The following is a 21,914-nucleotide window of genomic DNA, read 5'->3' on the forward strand; positions in this document are numbered from 1 at the left end:
TAGAAAGGATGTAGATTTGCTTGAGCGTGCACAGAGAAGGGCAACAAGATTGGTGAGGGAAATGAAGGGATCCTCTTACCAAGAGAGGCTTAAGTTCTGCAAATTTCAGTGGCTGGAGACTAGGCACCTGCGCGGTGATCTGATTGAGGTGTATAAGGCCTCGAATGGGTTGAGCACGCTGAACTCTGATGGGATCCTTCCACTTGTTCAGATTACAAACCTAAGGGGGCATAAATTCAAATTAAGAAAAGACAGATGTAGAATAGATGTGCAGAAATTTGCCTTTAGCCAGCTGGTGGTTAATTGCTGGAACAAAACTTCTATCTGTTGTTGTGGAAGTTGATAGTTTGAATAAATTTAAGGAGGAACTGGACAGGCATTTGGAGGGAATGGTGTGATTTTTTTTTTTTTTTTTTGGCTGATGCTGCATAAGCTCATACACTTGCTTTCTTGCATCACATGACACTACTACTACTATTCTGTCAGTAAAGGCAATTTGAATAACAGTATTTGTTACTCTTCTGAGATTAAGTATAGCAGATTATATTTTAATGCAGGTGTTGAAATTATTTTATAATAAATAATTCAATGTATTACACATTTGTCTTGCTGTCTTGAAAATTAACTCAGAAGGAAATGCAGCTCCTGAAATGTGGGGCAATCCTACCCCACATTATACCTTCTGTTCAATTAATTTTCCAATAAATTCACATTAATTTATGTATTCTGGTGTTCTTTTCTATGCCATTACCTATTCTCACATAGCAAATAATACGCTCCTCTTACAATACATATTTAACTCCCTTTCAAAAAGTTTTAAACAATCGTAGCAATTTAAATGTTGCTATTAAATAATACTGTAACTATATTTCTATTTAATAGCAGTTTAGTCTGTGACCCTCTTATAAAAAGCTTTTTTTTTTTAACAGAATGATCATAAATTCCAACTTATTGTATAAAAATATCTTACCTGAAATATTCACTGCGAGCAGCAAGTATAACACGGTGGCTTGGTATACGAACTCCTTCAACTAGTAGTACTACATCACTGTAGTCATCATTTAGGTATAAAGCTCCAATATGCTCAGATAAAAATGAAATATGTTCCACTTCACCAAGAGGAGGAGAGGTCCCCAAGTGATGATTATCACTCATACTGCATAGGTCAGCTATATAAATGTTCTTTTCCCATGTTATCAAAAGGAGCCTATAAATTATTGCAACAAATTAACCCTTCTCTTCTATTTAAGTTACTAGGTAGATTTTTTTTTCCTATTTATCTCTAGTAACTCATAGTGACTATACTATTAAAAAGCATAATTCCGTTCTGGTATTAAATGATGATATTACTTTAAAAATATATATACAGGCAGTTCTCGCTTTAAGAGTTTTTTTTTCCTCAAGTATCAACAAAATCGAAAATATGAACATTGCAAAAGATAAATGTTAAACATTCATAAATACCACATTCCAAACCACGTGCATAGCTATACAATACAGTGTATCCCACTTTACGATATTAAATCAGTTCCAGACACACCATCGTATCATTAAAATATAATGTGAACCCAATAACACATTTTTTTAGTAATTTGTTTCAAGATATCTAAAGCTGAAATTTTCGCTGTATAACTAAGCTATTTATCTCCCTAAAATGTCATTTTTAAGGTCAGGAGTGACCTTCAAGGTCGTAAGCGTGGTTTGTAAATTGTATTAGTTACGAATTCAAATCATTAAAATGCACTACACTTTCATCGTTATTATATGTTCCATTATAAGAATCAATTTTAAATGCCTTTGTGATATTTTTCTGAAGCACATTTCTGGAGGTCACGACCGTAAAACAAAAACAATTTGCACTTTCCAGTTTATTGGGCTTCTCTGTTGCTGCAAGCAGCTATAAACAGGTAATAAACTATCATCTTCTTGCATTTGCAAAAATACCGATAGCTGGAATTGTGTGGTTTTTTACATTATTATAGTGAAATGTTCCCCTTTACTGAAATCTTCAATCGTATAAAAAAACAAATAAATTTTCAGAATCTTCTCTTCATTGCTTTTTTTTTTTTTTTTTTTTAAAGCTTCGTAAACTTGTTACTCCACACAAATTGTGTTAGTTGCAATTAGTGTGTGCCATTAAAAAATGCTTATGCATGAAATAAGTGAAATTTATAATTAAAAGAGAAGATTATCTTGGAAACAAACAACTCTTGAAACATTTCTGAAGACAACTCCTTGTGCAAGAAACCAATGAGTGCGAGCCAATAATGAGTGATCAACCAGTGTGCATTTAGTCGATGATGAATGAACATTCTTTAACATTTGTAAGCCGTAAATAATTTCTCTATTATTACAATGATTTTACAGGCTAAGTTTTCAATACTTTCGATAAATCAATCTTTGTTTAAACAAACTAATTAGCTAGCCAATTTCATTGTTGAGAACGTAACCCCTATTTTTAACCTTAAATCTATGGGAAATAAATTCCCGGTTTACGAGTTTGCTTCACGAGCGTGCACTAGGAACAAATTAACTCGTAAAGTTGAGAACTACCTGTATATATGATAAATCATAAAATGAGGTATGGTAAGTTCATGGTATAAATACATTATATTTGTGGTGGTTAACACTCACACACTATGCAATTTTTTTCTGTATGAGGTTTCTGTAACTGGGTATATGAATATATGCCCTATCAAAACTCAAAAATACCCTAAATGAATATACATACACATATATGGGGAGAAAATAAGTGTTAGAAGTAAAAAGAAAAAAAAAGTATAATAAGAGAAATTTTCCATTTTTTGCTTTCTTACTTGTTATTCTATTCAATATATAAAAATTCACTTTCTTGTTTCGATATATATATATATATATATATATATATATATATATATAAAAAAAATTTCTTGTTTATACTCTGGCACAACCGCCTGGTCAGTAGAGTTTAAATCAATCAATACAAATTGTTAATCATATTTAAGTCACAGCCACAAACCCTGGTCCACTCAGAGCGTGTGCTACAGCACTTGCTTCTGACCACTCGGCTACGTCTGACCCAAATGCGGCCATTATCAATCCACTGCAGGATAGAAGCATCCTCAACTATTCATGTTGAGGGAAATGGACCATAATCTGCCACAATGGTCCAGTGCTGGTTGGCAGATCAACTGTATTTAGCAGTCAGAGGCTTGAACCCCAGTCTATTCAAAGAGCATGTGCTACTGGCACAGGGATGACTGGACCCAGGATATGCCAACAGAACATCACCCAAAGCATGACACAGCCACCACCGGCTTGTTTTCATCCCATAGTGTATCCAGGTGCCAACACTTCTCCAGGTAAACAATGTACACATACCAGACTGTCCACATGGTGCAACAGGAAACATGATTCAGACCAAACAACCTTCTCCAGAATTTAAAACAAATACACCAACCGTTTAATTATAATGGTTTAATACTAGAAACTAAAATGTACCAAACGATACTACACTGTAAAATGATATATGCAAAAGACTGATTTACAAAATAAATATGCGATGAAACTTTAATATACAATAAAATATAAATAAAATATTTAAAATACAATAAAGATAAAAGCGATAAAACATTGACTGAAGCTTTCGGAGGCTTCCGCCTCCTTTCTCAACAACAATGATGTTTAAGCAACACATCCTTAAGTAATCCGGGCACATAGGTTCTGGGACCGTAAGTGGCTAGAGTTTGTGGATAGGCTCGTCTGAGAACAATGGTATGAATAGGGACAGGGGTGTTCGACTTCACCCCCTACTAGAAGCTGTTGTGCAGGTAAAAGACGAGCGTTTTATATTTCCACGCTCGCGCACCGCTTCTGGATCGTATGGAAGATATATTGAGCATTCGCCTGGTCAACCACGTGTGCTGTGAGCCTGTTACTTAAGGATGTGTTGCTTAAACATCATTGTTGTTGAGAAAGGAGGCGGAAGCCTCCGAAAGCTTCAGTCAATGTTTTATCGCTTTTATCTTTATCGTATTTTAAATATTTTATTTATATTTTATTGTATATTAAAGTTTCATCGCATATTTATTTTGTAAATCAGTCTTTTGCATATATCATTTTACAGTGTAGTATCGTTTGGTACATTTTAGTTTCTAGTATTAAACCATTATAATTAAACGGTTGGTGTATTTGTTTTAAATTCTGGATATGTACTCTCCCAACCTTAGAGGCCTTTTTGAAGATACAGACAACCTTCTCCTTCTTCCAATCACTCTAGGTCCAGTTTCGATGCTCGCATGCTCATTGTAGGGGCTGTTGCCGGTGAACCGTGGTTAGCATGGGCACTCAGAGTGGCCTGCAGCTATGCAGACACATTTTCAGCAGGGTTGGTTCAATGTACTGTGTGTGTGTTGTGATGCATTACTCCTGTCACCAGCATTCCAATTACAGGCAAATTGTGCCACAGTCGCCCTTCTGCTGCCACATACCATCCGGTAGAGCCTTCACTCACCTCTAGCATTGAGCTTTGGTTGTCCAACACCTCGCTGGTGGTTCATGGGTTCCCCTTCCTATGACCACTTTCGGTAGCTACTAACCACGGCTGACCGTGAGCACCCCACCAGCATGTCATTTTGGATATGCCCTGACCCAGTTGTCTGGCCATTACAATTTGACCTTTGTCAAACTCTTAAGTCCACTGCCTTTCCCATCTGAAGAACAAGAGTAACACTGATTAACGGAGCTCAGTATCAGGTGTTTTTTATACCATGTCCCGAACCATGAACGTGCCAAAGTTCACCTGCAGTTGCTTCGATTTGCATAACAACTCACTGGTCAATGTTTTGACTCATCGGTGTATATACACATGGATATACATTTTCCACGAGAGAGGGAGATTAGAATCATCTCCAAGCAATGAGTAAAATAAACAACAATATTACATGTGGGGTTTAAGGCTATATAATTAAGTCAACAATAGTAGAGTAAAAAGGTGCAAAGAAAAATGGAAGAAACAGTGCAATTCAGGGATATAACTTAGTAGCCAAATAACTGTGAAAAAAAAAAATTTTTTAGACCATTAGGTTTATATTTGAGAAAAAAGTTGCAAATATCAACTTAAAGATGAGGGAAATAAACTTATATTGCAGAGGTAGGTTACATAAAAAAGTGAACAAATGGGATTAAGCTAACAAATACACAAATAAAATACAGTAATCCCACGATTTAACAGACCGGACAAATAATACAGTAACGTACATATTAATCTCGACCATATTATTATTTTAGGTTATACAAAACTTCAGTGTTATTATTAAGTAAAAATTAATAATAATTACCTATTTCCATTGTTTTGATAATTTCCTATTTTTATAATCAAATTCAGGAAATTGTTTTTTATTCTTTCTGAAAACTTGTTCAAATAGCTGTTTTCCCAGATAACAGCCTTTGACTTGCGAGCTGAACGTGACTCTAAACTGCAGGTCTACCGATTCCTTTTGGTTTGGTCTGTCTGCCTCAAGCTATTGTACAGTCAGGTTGTATACAGAGTGTTTCTGTGATTTCTGAATTGTGACTATTTATTAAATAATTTTATTTTGCAATCCTTATAATTTAAAATGGCATCAAGTGATAGAGTTAAAAGAAAGTGTGTGAACTTTAATATGGCTAATTAGAGCTAATTGAGAAATTAGAACTAATTGAGAAATTAGAACAAGGCGTCTCGTCTCAGTAGCACGTGTTTGTGAAATTTATGGCGTAATAAAACAAACTGTTTCTGATATCCGTAAATCAAAGGCCAAATTGCAACAATTTTATATTTTACAGTACTGTATATTGTATTAAAGCTTTTTTTTTTTTTTTTTACATTAACAATAAAAAATGTCCCCCAGGTCTACTTCGATTTAACAGACTCTTGGCATTAACAGATACCCCTTCTCCCCTATTAGTCTGTTAAATCGAGGGTTTACTGTATATCTATTGACTTGAATAATTGAAGGCCTCTGTAGCCAAGTGGTCAGGAGCAGGTCAGAAATACATTCTGAAATATTTCAGAATGGCAAATTAGATTGAGGACAAATGTGGAAGTATTATGAAATATCTCATTGTGATATTTCATAATACTTGTACATTTGTCCTCAATCTAATTTGTCCCACATATCTGCTTACATCACTTTATCACCTTACTTTGCATTTTTTTTAACTTGGCTTTTATATTATAGCATATATTAAATAGTTGCTGACTGTTTAGTTTGTCTCTGCATATCTCGCTTTTCTTACATTGAGTTTACCTTTTTCATGATGCCAAGATGACACTATATATCATTTACAATTTCTAAATTCTATTTTTGAAAATTATCACTAGATGGTACTCAGTAGCATAGCTACTGTTTTTTTGGGCCCGGAGGCAAAGAACATGTTTGGGCCCCTACTTAATTAATGAAAATTGCAAAAACAGGAGACAGCCAAAGGCACCGGGCTCCTAAAGGGGCGGGACCCAGAGGCCTGGCACCTTTGGCTGTTATTTTTTTTCATTCTTATATTCATTTAACATGGTTTTTACACTTAGAAATTTCTAGATTCATTTTTAAATTTATTTTCAGGTGCCAAGTCCATTAAGGAGACCAGCAGTTTTCCTCAAAAGCAGTTGGTGGTAGAATCTAGGAAGAAAACTCACAGGTTTGTTATTGTTATTTGGTTTTTAGGAGCATTAGCAACTAAGGCCATATTGCTCCAGGGATATGCGGTGGTCATTCCCTGACCTTTCTGCATCCTCCATATTTGGTGGTCACGGACTCTAACCCCAGTCTAATCAAGAAGCGTGTGCTACGCACTGCTGCTCCTGCCCATTTGGCTAAAGAGGCACAAAATTAGCGAGTGAAGGTGGGCAGGGCAGTTGTCAACAATCAACACGAATTTTCTGTTTTCTTTTGTCATCTTTCTATAGAAATTTAAAATCCACTGCTCAAATTTTGCTTGTCATTCAAGGTTTTTTGTTTTAGTCCAACTGACTAATTTACTCGTTTGAAACATCTGGGTTTTTTTACTTTTGCCTATTACCAAAAGCTTCAGTTTTTCATTACCAGTCATATTTGAAATGAAGAGTAAATCTCTCCATACTATTTTTACCATCTACACATTTATCACCTTTAAAAGTCAGTGTCTTGTTCGGCAAACATTTAAAAAACAGACATGTTTCATCAACGTTGAATACATCTTTGGACTCTCAGTCCTCCATAATTTTTTTCAAAACTTTCTTTCCAAAGGGTGTAGTCTTCTTCGATTGCACTTTCGTCAGAAATAACTGAGTAAATCCTGACACTCTTTAAATTTGTCCAGCCAACCAGAACTGGTTTGGAATGTTTTGTGCCCCAGAAAAGGCAAGTACTCCATAGCCCTTTTTTCATCCAAGAGGGCATTAATTCAAATTGAGGAAAGAGTTGTAGGATAGATGTGTGGAAACTTGCCTTTAGCCAGCGTGTGGTTGATTGCTGGAACAAACTTCCATCTGTTGTTGTAGAAGTTGATATCTTAAATAGATTCAAGGCAGAACTAGACAAACATTTGGAGTGAAGGGATGGGTGAAATTAGAAGATTCAGTGATTTTTTTTTTTTTTTTTTGGCTGATGCTATATAAGCTTGCTTTCTTGCATCATGTGCCTTTACTAATGCTAATCTAAGGGGCAGAAATATAATTTGTGGGAAATGCATAAATTTGTACATAATACTGAATTGACATCCTTTCCTACAAGAAAAAAAAAAGTAATAAATAAATAAAATAAATTTACAGGAATTAATCTAATATTAGCTTAAATTTTTTTTTAAACCATTAACTCTTTACATACATTACACTGGTTCTAATTTTTTTGTAAATATTAGCATTAGTAGAGGCATATGATTCAAGAAAGCAAGCTTATGCAGCATCAGCCAAAAAAAAAAAAAAAAACCTTCCACTTCACCCCTCAGTTCGTTCAAAATACCTGTCCAGCTGAGCCTTAAATTTATTTAGGCTATCAATTTCCACAACAAGGGATGGAAGTCTGTTCCACCAGCCAACCACCCGCTGGCTAAAGGCAAATTTCCACACATCTAACCTACATCTGTCTTTCCTCAATTTGAATTTATGCCTTCTCAGGTGATTATTCTGAGAAAGAGGAAGAATCCCATCGGCATTGAGCATGCTCAAACCATTCAAGGCTTTATACACATCTATCAGACCACCTCGCGGGTGCCTAGTCTCCACACACTGTAATTTGCAAAACTTAAGCCTTTCTTCATAAGATCAACCCTTTTTCCATTCACTAATCTTGTTGCCCTTCTCTGTACTCGTTCCAGCAGCTCTACATCCTTCTTGAAATGAGGCCTCCAGACCTGTATACAGTACTCAAGGTGTGGCCTGACCATTGACTTATACAAGAGAATAATCATCTCCTTATCCCTGCTACAAAAATTCCTGTATATCATTGACAAGACACCATGAGCTACTCTTGCAGCCCATCTGCACTGCTCAGAGAACTTCATATCTACCTGCACAATTACCCCCAGGTCCTTTTCATTCTCTACCACTGTCGGTGTGGTACCACAGAGTTGGTACGTTGCTCTGGGGTTGCTGTTTCCCCATATGTAGTACTTTACATTTGTCAATGTTAAACTTCATTTGCCACCTCGAAGCCCATCTGCTCAACCTTTCCAGATCCTGTTGCAGCAGCAGCATAGCTTCAGTAGTGTCCTTAACAACCCTGCCAACCTTTTTATTGTCTGCAAACTTGGACATTAAGCTTGATATACCATCATCAATATCATTTATAAATACAGAAAACAATAATGGACCCAACACTGAACCCTAAGGGACTCCACTAATAACATTAGTCCACGATGAGCAGTGTCCATAGATTACCACTCTGTCTTCTCCCCCTCAACCACCCCTTTATCCATAGCAGCAATTTGCCTCCAATGCCACACTGCTCCAATTTCTGCAGCAGTCCTCCATGTGCAACAGTATCAAAAGCCTTTCTAAGATCCAAGTATATAATATCAAAGCTATTCCCTGTATCCAGTTCTTTTGTGACTGCATCATAATATCCAATCAAATTGGTCAGGCAAGACTTCCCCTTAACAAAACCATGCTGTGTCCGAGCTATAACTGAAGTCTTGTCTAGATGATCCTGTAGTGCTTCTTTAACCAGTGCCTCCATTAATTTTCCTGGAACAGAAGTTAAATCACAGGTCTATAATTACTTGCGTCAGCCTTTGATTCTCCTTTGTGAATTGGGGTCACATTTGCACATCTCCAGTCTATGGGTACCACCCCTAAGTCCAAGGAAGCTGTCATAATTATGGCTAAGGGTTTGCTTACTTCCTTTGCTGCCTCCTCTAATATAACTGGATAGATTCCATCCACTCCAGGTGCCTTTCTTCCATTTATCTTCAACAATTTCTCCTCCACTTCACTCTCAGTTATTACAAGATTATCAAGCTTACTGCCAGAGTTGAATACACTTCTGGCATTCCCCTCACTGAATAACTCCTCATGTGTGAATGTCGATGCAAAATATTCATTTAGTTTGTTAGCTACCTGAGCAGGATCATCAACAGTTGAACCATCGATATCAAGTAGACCAATCTGATTCATCCCCTTCCTTCTAGAGTTTAAATAAGTAACGAACTCTTTGCTGTTTTTGTTTGCATCCCTTGCTAAAGATTTCTCGTAACCTGCCTTCGCCTGCCTAACCTCCTTTGTAACTTGGCTACAGATAAACATATCTATCATAGGCTTCTGTGTCACATGTTAATTTATATGTATCCCATGCATTTTTCTTCTCTGCCATATGTCTCAGTAGTTCATCTGACATCCATTCAGGCCTAAACCTTGAACAATATTTCTTAGTTGGTATGTAAAGCCTAGTAGCTTCCAAGATAAGTTCTTTGAATGCTTCTCATTTTGAATTTGCTGTTGGTAACATCAGTTGGTCCCACTGTATAAAATTTAAATACAGTCTGAGATCATCTTGGTCGCCTTTACGAAAGCAATAACCCTTCCCTTTACCCCTGATGATAGTTACCTATTTGAGTAAATCCCACTTCAGCACGCTGTGATCACTGTCACCTAGTGGTTCCTTTATCTGCAGATTCTTAATGCATGAAGAATCACTACTGATAATCAAATCAAGAGTATTACTCCCTCTAGTTGCCTCCCGAACATGCTGATGTAGAAAACAATTATCTAATAAATCCACAAAAGCCTTGCTAGTGTGTGAATGACCAACCCACAAATTCCAGTCAATATCTGGGAAATTAAAATCCACCATTATAATACTCTGATTTGCTGGCCCACTATTTCCCTGTACAGTTTCTTATTATACTCAGAGTCATTAGGCCTATTGCGCACTCCTACTCTCAATTTTGATCTCCCAATGCTTATGTCACACCAAACTGACTCGACACTGCACTGTCCAACGATTTCGACTGGCTTCACTTCCTTGGATTTTGTGTTTCTTAACTAATAGCATAACCCCTCCTCCCTTCCTATCGACGTTGTACTCCCCAAATTCCAGTTCTGCATTCCTTATATCTATCTGTGTGACACCATGTCTCTAATATCCCAACAATATCCGCCTTTGATGCTTTGAGCAATACCTCAAATTCATTTACCAAACTCCTAGCATTGGTGTACACGCAAGTATACATGCACCTGTTCCTATTCTTAGCTACTCTAACACAACCCATGTGTTTACTTGTACCACAATGACTCCCAGCAGCCTCTGAAATATCCTGCATTTTGTTTTTCAGGCTTCTGAAATGAGACATGTTGATATAGCTAAAAGACACAGAAAAGAATCTGACTGACATTTTACTGCCATTTTAACCAAATTGCCATTAAGCAGGAATGGGGAGAAGTTCACACACTTGGACCTATGATATATTTTCTCTTTTTTTTTTCTTTTCTATTCTACAATAAAGTGTATTTATTTATTTTATTAATAAATAAATGTAAATACTGTTTTTCATTTGGCAGCAAGTTGATATCCAACAATATTCACTAAATTACTTTTTTTATGTTACTAAATAACATAATAGCAGATAATAACATAGGATTGGCAGATAATGGAACAAGCATCTTCGTCTCAAAACTAGATTATCGTATGATCCCCACCCAAATCGCAGCCATAGATGAAGAAGAAATCCAAATAAGTGTTTCTGTAAAGCAGCTGCCAGTCAGAAGTAATAACTAACTATGGAGCTTTTAAACTGGAACGCAACCCAAGAGATTTCAATAAAATCTTCCACCCATCTATGTGGGCAAATGGAACGATAATCCAACCATTTTATGAGACCTCTCATCAAGATAGGACACCCTCCTCAGCCTTAGCAAAGATCATATCTGACTGCACAATTACCTCCAGGTCTTTTATGTTCTTCACTACCATGAGTGTAGTACACCACAGTTGGTATGTTATTCTGGGTTACAGATACCCATATACAGTACTTTGCATATGTCAAGTTTAAACTACAGTTGCCACTGTAAACTCAGCCAATCTGCCCAAGTTTTCTAAATCCTGTCGCAGTAGTGTACTGTCATTAACTCTAATAACCTTCATATTGTCTGCAAACTTTGACATTAAGCCTTCATCCATATTAGCATTAGCAGAGGCATATGACACAAGAAAGCAAGCTTATAGCACATCAGCCAAAAAAAAACTTATTTCACCCATCCAGTGAAATGTTTGTCCAGTTCGGGCTTAAATTTATTTAAGCTATCAGCTTCCATAACAACAGATGGAAGTCTTTTCCAGCAATCAACTACCTGCTGGCTAAGGGCAAACTTCTGCACATTATTCTACAATGGTCTTTTCTCAATTTGAATAAATGGCCCATAAGGTTCTTAATTTGAGCAAGTGGAAGTATCCCATCAGCATTGAGCTTGCTCAAACCATTTAAGGCCTTGTACATCTCAATCAGATCACCTCGCTGATATCATTGATAAATAAAGAGAACAATGAACTATAGTAAACTACACTAATAACATTAGTCCATAAAGAGCAGTGTCTGTTAATTACCACACTTCTACTCAACCATCACTTTATCCTTAGCAGCAATGTGATAATGCTCAAATTTGTACAGCAGTCTTCCATATGCAACAGTATCAAAAGCTTTCCTGAAATCCAAGTATATGATATTATTTTTTTGCATCCAGTTCCTTTGTGACCACATCGTAGTATCCAATAAAATTGGTCAAACAGGACTTCCGCTTAACATGGCTTAACAAAGCCATGCTGTGCCTGAACTATATCTGCAGTCTTGTCTAGATGATCCTGCAGTGTTTCTTAACCAGTGACCCCATTATTTTCCACAGAACAGAAGTTAAACTATCACGTCTGTAATTGATGTCACCCTTTGACCCCTTTGTGAATTGGGGATACATTTGCACACCTCCAGTTTGTGGGGACCTCCCCTGAATCTAAGCATTCTCTCATAATTATGGCTATGGGTTTGGTTACTTCCTTTGCTTCCTCCTTGAATATAACTGGATAGATCCCATCTAGTTATATTAAAGATCTTCCCCATAGAATTCCTCATGTGTAAATATAGATACAAAATACTCATTCAGTTTGTCAGCTACCTGAGCAAGATCATCAACAGTCAACCCATCAATATCAATTTTGGACCAATCTGATTCATTCCCTTCCTTCTAGAGTTTACATGTCTTTGCTGTTTTTCTTTACATCCTTTGCCAAAGATTTCTTCTAATATGCCTTCGCCTGCTTAACCTCCTTTGTGACTTGATTACAGACTAGGTTATATATACCATAGGCTTCTGTGTAGCCTGCTAATTTATATACATTTTTCTTCTCTGCCAAATGTCTCAATTAGTTCATCTGAGATCCATTTAGGCCCAAACCTTGAACAGTATTTCTAAGTTGGTATGAAAAGCCTAGTAGCTTCCAAGATTAATTCCGTGAATGCTTCCCATTTAGAATTTGCTGTTGGTAACATCATCAGCTGGTCCCATCTCAACTTGAATTATATTAATTTCAATATATAATTGAAATTAATTAGAAAATTAATTAGGTTGTGCTACTATAACAGAAAGGAGGAAAACACCTGTATCAAATTATGGACAATGGGCCAAAGCCATTCATGAAAGGATGGTGGCCGTGTATGACAACGGTGCATCTTCAGAAAAGCCAGGTAAAATTCTGGTCAAAACAATTCAAGTGGGGTAGAGAGTCCACTGAAGATGATCCACATCCAGAAAGGCCTGTGATAACAACCACTTCAGAAATGTGTTAAGCTGTGGAAACCCTTGTTCTGACAGCCACTCAAAAGGTATCCCAAATCTCCAGAGAATGGCATATCTGAGAAAGCAGTTATATGAAGATTTGGGGATGACTAAAGTCAGTGCAATATGGGTTCCCAGATTTCAAACCCCTGTGCAGAAGCAGTTCAGAGTACAGTGTTGCGAGGAGAATTTAGAGCTTTATGGAAGGGATCCTGAAAATTATCTCCAGAATTGTTATGGGTGATAAAAATCACTGGGATCCTGAGACCAAGCAAGAATCAATGCAATGGAAGCACAAGGGCTCTCTCTCACTCGCTCTACCCAAAAAAATTTCTGACACCATCTTCAGTTTGCAAGAAGTTTGTTTTATTGGGATGCTAAGAGAGTTTTGTACATTCACTATTGGGAACACAAGCAGGTGGTAACTGGGGAGTTATATGCATCCTCACTGTACAACCTAAGGGATGTAATAAAGGAAAGACCGGATGGAAGACTTTCCAGGAGTGCTGCTTCTTCAGGACAGTGCACTAGTCAACATTCTGTTGCTACTGATTTGCAACTTTACAGAACTTACCCATCCACCTTACAGACTGGATCTGGCTCCCCAGTGACTATTTCCCCGTTTTGACACCTATGACTATTTCCCCATTTTGACACTTCAAGAAAAATGTACGTGGACGTCACTTTGCTGATGATAATAAACTGAAGTCTGCTGTTTCTGCATTCTTTGATGGACAGGGCAAAGAATTTTGTCTGGTATTTCCTCATTGCTAACAAAATGGAACAAGTCTACTGAAGTTCAGGGGAATTACATTGAAAATAAAAAAATATTTTTGACTCTATCTCATTTCCTTCATAGGTAGGTAGATAACTTATTGAATGCCCCTCGTATGAACTGACATTAGATATAAACTAGTTGTAATCAAATCATGAAGGGAGTTAAGGTTAAGTAAGTCAGATTAGAAGTCTGACTAGGAAAGCAAACAAGTAGCAAGAAATTCCTTGCTTATGTTAACAACAGAAAGAAATAGATGAACTACAATAGTTTACTAAACATGAATGGCATAACTACTGATGCTCCCGTTCAGGCTGCTGACAAAATGAATAAATATTTTGTATCTACATTCACGTGTGAAGAGGTTTTTAGGATAGGTATAGTAGAAGTAAATTGGCTTTAACTGGGAACTAAATGATTTTATGATAAATAAAAAGAAAGTGGAAGAGAAATTGAGGTTAAAAGTAATTAAAGCACTTTGAGACTGACAGAATTTATCCAATTATATTAAAAGTAGCAAAAGCAGAGAGTGAACCGTTAACCAGAATTACGAGAGCAGCCTTGGATTCTAGGGAGATCATTATAGATTGGAGACATGCATATGACTCTCCTATACATAAATGAAAATCAAAGGGCAAAGTGAGTAATTACAGACCTGCATTAATATTTTACAAATATTAATGATAACTGAAAGTATATCAAGCTTGTTGTCTAAGTTCGCATACGATAAAAAGGTTGAGCATTAATGACAGTAATCACAGCATGCTACAATAACAAGATCTAGAAAAATTAGATGGGCTGAGAAGTGGAAATTGAGGTAAAACTTTGATAAATACAAGGTGCTACATACAGCCAGCAGTAATTCCAGAATAGCACACCAATTAGGTGGCAACATACTCAAGGCAACAGAGAATGAAAGATCTAGACGTACAGACCAACATGAAGTTCTGAGTAGTGAAGACAGACTGCTAGGCCAACTCGTGGTTCTATCAACCATATGCAGCACTCTCGATTTACTGGGATCAAATTAACCAGGACACTTCAAGACTCCAAAGTAAAAAAAATATCCACTGGAAATAATAAAATTAAAGTAATAAATAGAATGGGTATAAACAGATGTTTTGCAAGTCTTAAATAAGCAATAAGAAGCGGTGTTATAAGTCATGATTGAGAGATGTACCTATTATCCCACAACCCCCACTCAAAAAATAACAATAGAACATGTGGATTGTTGAGTTTCTTTCCACAGCAAAAAGACAAATTTTGTTTCATTATTTAAGTCAGGAGTGTCAATTTTTGTGTAGAAATCATGAAAATGGGTAAATACAAGAGAGTTGTGCTTTCAATTATACAAACTTTTAAATTAATCAAAAGTTTGAAAACTGTGTAGTAAGTTTTTTTGTTTCTCTATCACCATATTATTTATTTATTTTTTTTAGGTACTTTGCTGAACATTTTTGGATTAACTGGAAAATCGATTATCCGAGATTTTATTTTTACCATCTATCCCAGAAAAATCAGTTTACTGTACAAGAATTTTTCTAGCAGGGACAATGAGCTGATTGTTCCACCTCTGTTTTAATGACATCAGTTTTATTGATTATAATTATAACCCAATAGCTGCTAGTTATTGTCTTACTAATTTAATATCAAAAATAGCTTCATTTTAATATTAAATCAGTATTATTATTAAATATGCACACCTGTAATTTACACAACCCCTTGGTACTACAGTACAATTTGTAGCTTCCTAACATCAATTATTATTATTAGCTATATTATGGTGCAAGGAAGCCTGAGGCTTATAGCCAAAAAAAAAAAAAAAAAAAAAAAATTCCCAAGTTACCCTGAAAGAGAAGGGAATCACCAAGGAAGAGAAGAATGATGATATCCAGCTCAGGACCCTGGTGTGCCAAGCCCATACTCACTAGATGGGAGCCCCTGGAGGGCCTAAAAACTTTATGTAGATCGTAGATCAAGGGGTATTAAAACCTATACTACTTAGTCCTGTGCATGGGTTGAAGATTAAGATACAAAAAATATACTTGACATTAGGTATGAATTTCTGCAGATTGTAATTTTCAGGAAATGTATAGAGGTTTTTCAAGAAAACAAGCTAAAGGAATAAATCAGGAAGAAAAGTTGGTTTGAGTTCTAAGTTGGACAGTAAAAGGATGCTGACTGGTTGCAGCACATGTTTGGAGTCATTTAGGGGGGTGGGAAGAGAGAAAGAAAAGAATTATAGAAAACAATTCAGAAGAACAGTGCACATGGAACTATCTACAGAAAAGGCATGCAGCAGAAACAGAGTGGAGAGACTTTATTAGAGATGGGTCACTAACCTCACTACCCTCTTTTTAATGGAATCTAGAAGCTAGATGTGGGAACAACGTTCCATGGTAGATAAGATTTGCAATTTGTACAGTATTAGTACAATTTGTACTGTTGCTGGGAAGAAAAGTAAGGTTGAGTGCAAAAGAAAACCCAGATTTTTCCAATTCACAGGAAGCAATATTTGTGATGTGCTTATGCAAAAGAGATCATAAATCAGGGTAATCCCAACAGAGATATGTGATCTTGTCAGGAAATGAATGTCAAAGATAAGCATAGGAGCAGAAGAATTCTTTATGCTTGATAAAAGACAGGACTGAGTTTTAGAAGGATTGCAATCAATAAGTTATCTTTTCCCCAATGGAGAATTACCTGGAGATCAGCATTTAAGGAATTGGTAGTGGGTATTTGAGAAGTTGAAGATGCAATGTTGTGCTATTATCATCAAAACACTTTGACACCAAAACAATTCAAAATTCTTCTGACAGAAGACAACAGGAAGCATTGAACAGAGTGTACTGGACTGTTAGGAGGGCATTTACCAAGATCATAAATACATCAGTCAAAAGAAATGTAGCATGCTAGCAGATCATGCTTTACCTTTGACTAAAGTGGCAATTGAATCATTGATTTTGACAGGGGTAGGAACAGATGGGCAAAAGTTGTAGCCAATAGCTTTGGCAAGAGATCAGAATGCTTAACTACCATTTGAATTGATTAACAACTGCTTTGCAAATGTTACAGGCAGAAAATGTACCCAAGAATTTCAATTGTGATATGCAACATTCTTATCTTTAAGAGACTTAGCACATTTATTGGAAAACAAAGATTTAGATAACAGATTGTTCCATCAGCACCTTAAAATCCAAAGGATTTCATACCTATAAGAATAATTTCAGTGACATGACCTGAGCAAATACTGACATCAGAAGATTTGAAACAGTACCCCGAGAAAATGAAGAAAAGAAATCTCACATATCATCCCATTTTACATTCTCGTAAAGCCAAACAATGAGGTTGAGAATGGCCAGAAGAATGGCTTCGTTGGAGAAGAGCCCATCACAAAGTTGTGATCTGAGGTGCTTAGGTCTACTCACCTAGACCGTATACTTAGAATTTTAGAAAAAGATCAAGAGTGTTTCCTGTGTGGTTAGGGTTGTCTGTTATTCTGGTAGGTAGATGAACAATCTGTGCAAGACGATTTGTAATTGTAAAATGCCTTGGCATCTCGAGCAACTAGGATGTATAGATCTTTTTTCAGATAAGTTTGTGCTATTAGTTTAACTATTCATATTAGTTTGTGCTATTCAATGGTGTATTCAGTAGTAAGAAAAGGTTGGGAAGACATGTTGTACAAAGTAATGAAATTTTCAAATATGGCATACACAGGGCAAGAACATACCCAGCACCCTGACATAATATAGCCTCAACAATGTCCCCACATATCCACTACTCCAACTCCCTCCAGTTACTAACTGGAGGAGTAGAGGCAGTGATATTATACATTAACTGATCTGGAGGCCTCCTAGAGAGTTATCAATAGGTTCGGTCCAGTGGACTATCTAGTGCAGCATTTCCCAAACTTTTTTAGCCACGAAACACTATCTCGCAATATATTTATAGAACACAAGTTTAGCAGAAGCCAAAGAACTATTTGCTAATACAGTAATACCCCGACTTACGCGAACTCGGAGTTACGCGGATCTTGATTTTTTTTGTTTGGCAACGCTGCCGCCCACCATCTTCAAGGTCGTTTTTCATATGTTATCGATATACGGTGCGACGGCGGAGAATGAGAGCTAAAGATGAACAAAATTCAACTTTGCTGCTTTTATGTTTTTTATATCAGTGAAGAGGAAACACATTTCACCATAATAACGTAAAAACCAACACAATTCCAGCTATCGGTATAATCGCAAATGCAATTAGATCGAGTTTACTACCAGTTTATAACAGATTTCACTAGCAGAAACGCAACTGGATTTTTATTGTTTTATGGTAGTAACCCCTAGAAATGCGAGGTGTTAATAGTGTATCTCTGCCTTTATGGTGTTGTTTATTCAGTTGCTACATGCGCGCAGCTTTGTTTATGCGTATCAAGCGTGCCTCCTCGTTTTGTAATTGCGCTTTATTCCCTAAAAATGAGTAAAATACTTAATTAAAAGGTGTGAAAAGGAAGCGTCCTGGTGAAGACACTGCAGATTCAGAGAGAAAAAGAAAAGCAATTATCGATAAACAGAGGCGGACTGGGTCAAAAATTCTTACCCGGGAAAATTTATAGTGGGCCAAAATCACACTGGCCCACCGGGGTTTCCCCGGTAAGGCTTATGGCCAGTCCACCTCTGTCGATAGAGAAAAAATATGAAATTGTGAAACGCTTTGAGCGAAATGAAAGACCATGTGATATTGCACGTGCTACAGGCCTAAATGAAGCAACGGCGAAAAGCACATGACAATTGCAAACTTGACAGGTTAAAAATTGAAAAGGGCTCAATTGTAAAGGGCTTAAAAATTTTAGAAAACATAGACTCCAACGAAGAACGCGTTATAGCTACAAAGCAAGGAATAAAAAAATTATTAGCTTGCAACGAAGAAATTCTGCGTGAAAAAAAGAACGCGCTGTGTCGTCAGACGAATTTGTTAGATTTTATGAAGCCATCGACATCGAAATAACTTTTTTACGTAAGTCATTTGTTTTTTTTTAATACATATTTTGTATTAATATGTATAAAGAACTGCAATTTTATTAATATTTTTCTTCTAAACTAGTGTTTTTGTTAGTCCTTGGTCCCAATTAAGCAAAATTTATATGTATTTATATGCAAAGTTGTACCCCGACTTACGCGATTCGACTTACGTCGGACCCACCTATCGCGTAACTTCGGGGTATTACTGTATTTTATTACATATGATGTACCTTTATTTCCAACACATGTAAAGCCGAAATTCAAATAACTGTCATCATACTTTCATTTTGGTCTTTTATTAGTTGGTTCCTTCAAATTTTTGGGAACAAAAGGCTGCAATTGTTCATCCTCACTTTGAAGTGTGACAATGTGTTTGTTTGAGCACAGTTACAATACTAGAAGTACTTGCTTCTCGTTTTAAAGTTCCTTTTTTCAACCACAAATCTAGGGTCATTTATTTTAATAATATTTCGAAACTGATAATTATCAAAAAATTTATACAAGGAAGTGAGTTTAGTCATGTCAGTTTGCTTCCACCTTCCCTTCAACCCATATAACTCCAGGCTAAATCGCAAACGGATGGCACATTGCTACTTTTTCGTAGATGGCATTACCTCTACGCATACTTTCCTATGCAAAGCGTGCTGAAATAAAGTGTTCCACAGTCTATTTGATTATTAGACTATGCCAGTATATTAATAACAAAAAAAATGTTAAAAATTATAATGATAATAAAGTGGTGTATGCTACAAATGTGAAAATTTATTTATTTTATTTTTTAATTACGAAGTTTTGTGGAACACTAGTGGATGGCCTGCAAACAATGAAAGCTGTACCCTCAGAATGTAAGGAAGATTAGATTTTGCAATGATGTCCATCATAAATATAAAAAAAAAAAATTTTGGATTTCGCAACAATGCCCATCAAAAGACAGACAATCACACTGCATGATGGAAGGGTTGTCAGAGCTTTGCTCTGTAGACTAAATACAGGTTTGACCACTTCAAGCTTCCAATAAAAAAAAGTGGTAGTACTGCACTAACTGATAAGTCATCAACCCCCTAATATTGCCTGGTAAAAGAGAGGGGCAGCATTCCTCTGTGTGGTGTGGGTGCCACACCTAAACCACTCTGCTTATGTTGGTTTGCACCTGGGTGGTCACATCCATTATACTAGGTACCTGTACCTAGTATAATGGACGTATTCATTATCCAGGTCCCCAAAGTTGAGGATTTGAAAATTAAAGCTTTTTCCCTTGAGAAAATTGACCAAGCATTTGAATATTTTTTGCAAGAACAACCTTCATGCTCGTGCAACAAAAGTTATGTGCAAAGTTAAAGACATAACTAAATGCTACGACACAGTTTTATCTGAAAAATACAGCAAAAAAAAAAACGAACTTTGAGTTCATTCTTTATTCATACAACTGAAATAAACTTTACATAACCTTACATTGTGCAACATATTATAATACAAAAAAAAAAAAAAAGGGTGCTGCTATAGCGTGCAGTCTACCACATCTACTGGCTGCTATAGTGTGAGCATACACTACAGCATGCAGACTACCGGCACTACATGTGGTCTACTGGACGCTATAGTGGATGCTAATAATGATATAGGAATAAATATGAAAGAGTTAAAAATGCAAAATTAGTGCTAAATGATTTTTTAGTAAAGACTAAATATTAGCTTAAATGATATCCTTTATGAATTATATACAAACTGGTTAAATAATACATTTAAATTAATGACTTGCACTTATACTTTTTCATGATATACACTTCAAATATCATTTAAAAATGCACAAATAAATCATCTACATCTTTTATTAGCACTTTCCAGCAAAAGTGATCAAGGTGAGATTGAAGCTTACTGTTAATGCTTCTTTTTCTAAATAAAATGAGTTTTGGAATCCAACTATAACCATTCAATCGCTTGCATATTTGCTCCTGTCACTGGATCCGCATAACATTCTTGATGGTTCACCGTAAAATTGCAGTAACCCATGACATTTAGATTTCTATATGCAGGCCATTCATTGGAATGAATCACTGAACCAGATTCTCATTTCCGTTCAATGATGAGAATCAAGGTGCCTCTGTCACACACCATTGCACATAAAAATACCGACAAGCGGGGCCTTGCTTGAGACCAAAAACCCAAGGCTCATCAATTCTTAGTCCATAGTGGCTGTTTTGTACAACTGCATTACTATCTTCAGAGAGAGGAGCTTGGTCACCATTTAGCACTCTGTATCAACCATCTTACCTTGCATTGTAAGAAATAGTAGCTCCACACACTTCTCTGAACATATTATACCAGTCAGTTATAGAATGCCATGTCCATTGGTATTTACAATACTAAAAAGATACCAATTCTGAAATTTAACACAAACTCAGATTGCAGTGTAATTTGTTGTTCATGTCCATATAATGGAAGAATGCATTGCCTTTCCAGACAGAACATGAAGTTTGGCACACTTTTACATAGACCACAAAGTATAGGCCTATATTCTCACCTCTGTCACGTTTTCTTTTTTCTTGCATGAAGTATCATATCAATGGCAAAGCCCTACGTCTTGGGGTACGTCCAGAAGATGTTCACATTGAAATGCAACTGCCGTGCCTTCTGTCTAGATGGCACTTCTGTAGAAATCTTTCAACAGCATGGGTTAAATTTTTAGACTTCTGATTAAAGATGCATTGCAGGATCATCTAGACAAGACTGCAGCAATAATTCAGATACAGCATGGGTTTGTTAAGGGAAAGTCTTGTCTGACAAATTTGATAGGATATTATGATGTGGTTACAAAGGAACTAGATGCAAAAAATAATTTTGATATCATATATTTGGATTTCAGGAA

At 36.4% G+C, this 21,914-nt stretch overlaps 1 protein-coding gene across 1 annotated transcript in view; it reads right to left on the reverse strand.

Annotated features, from left to right (window-relative positions):
* Window positions 1-21,914, reverse strand: part of LOC150085089 (BTB/POZ domain-containing protein 9-like) — a 218,737-nt gene that overhangs the window by 157,056 nt on the left and 39,767 nt on the right. The window contains exon 3 of the mRNA XM_090375766.1: window positions 971-1,207. Coding sequence (XP_090231892.1) covers window positions 971-1,207 — 237 coding nt within the window. The remainder of the gene's footprint in view (window positions 1-970; window positions 1,208-21,914) is intronic.

Source organism: Mastigoproctus giganteus, chromosome 6 (assembly GCF_048544385.1).
Source record: "Mastigoproctus giganteus isolate SK-2022 chromosome 6, ASM4854438v1, whole genome shotgun sequence".
Classification (NCBI taxonomy): domain Eukaryota; kingdom Metazoa; phylum Arthropoda; class Arachnida; order Uropygi; family Thelyphonidae; genus Mastigoproctus; species Mastigoproctus giganteus.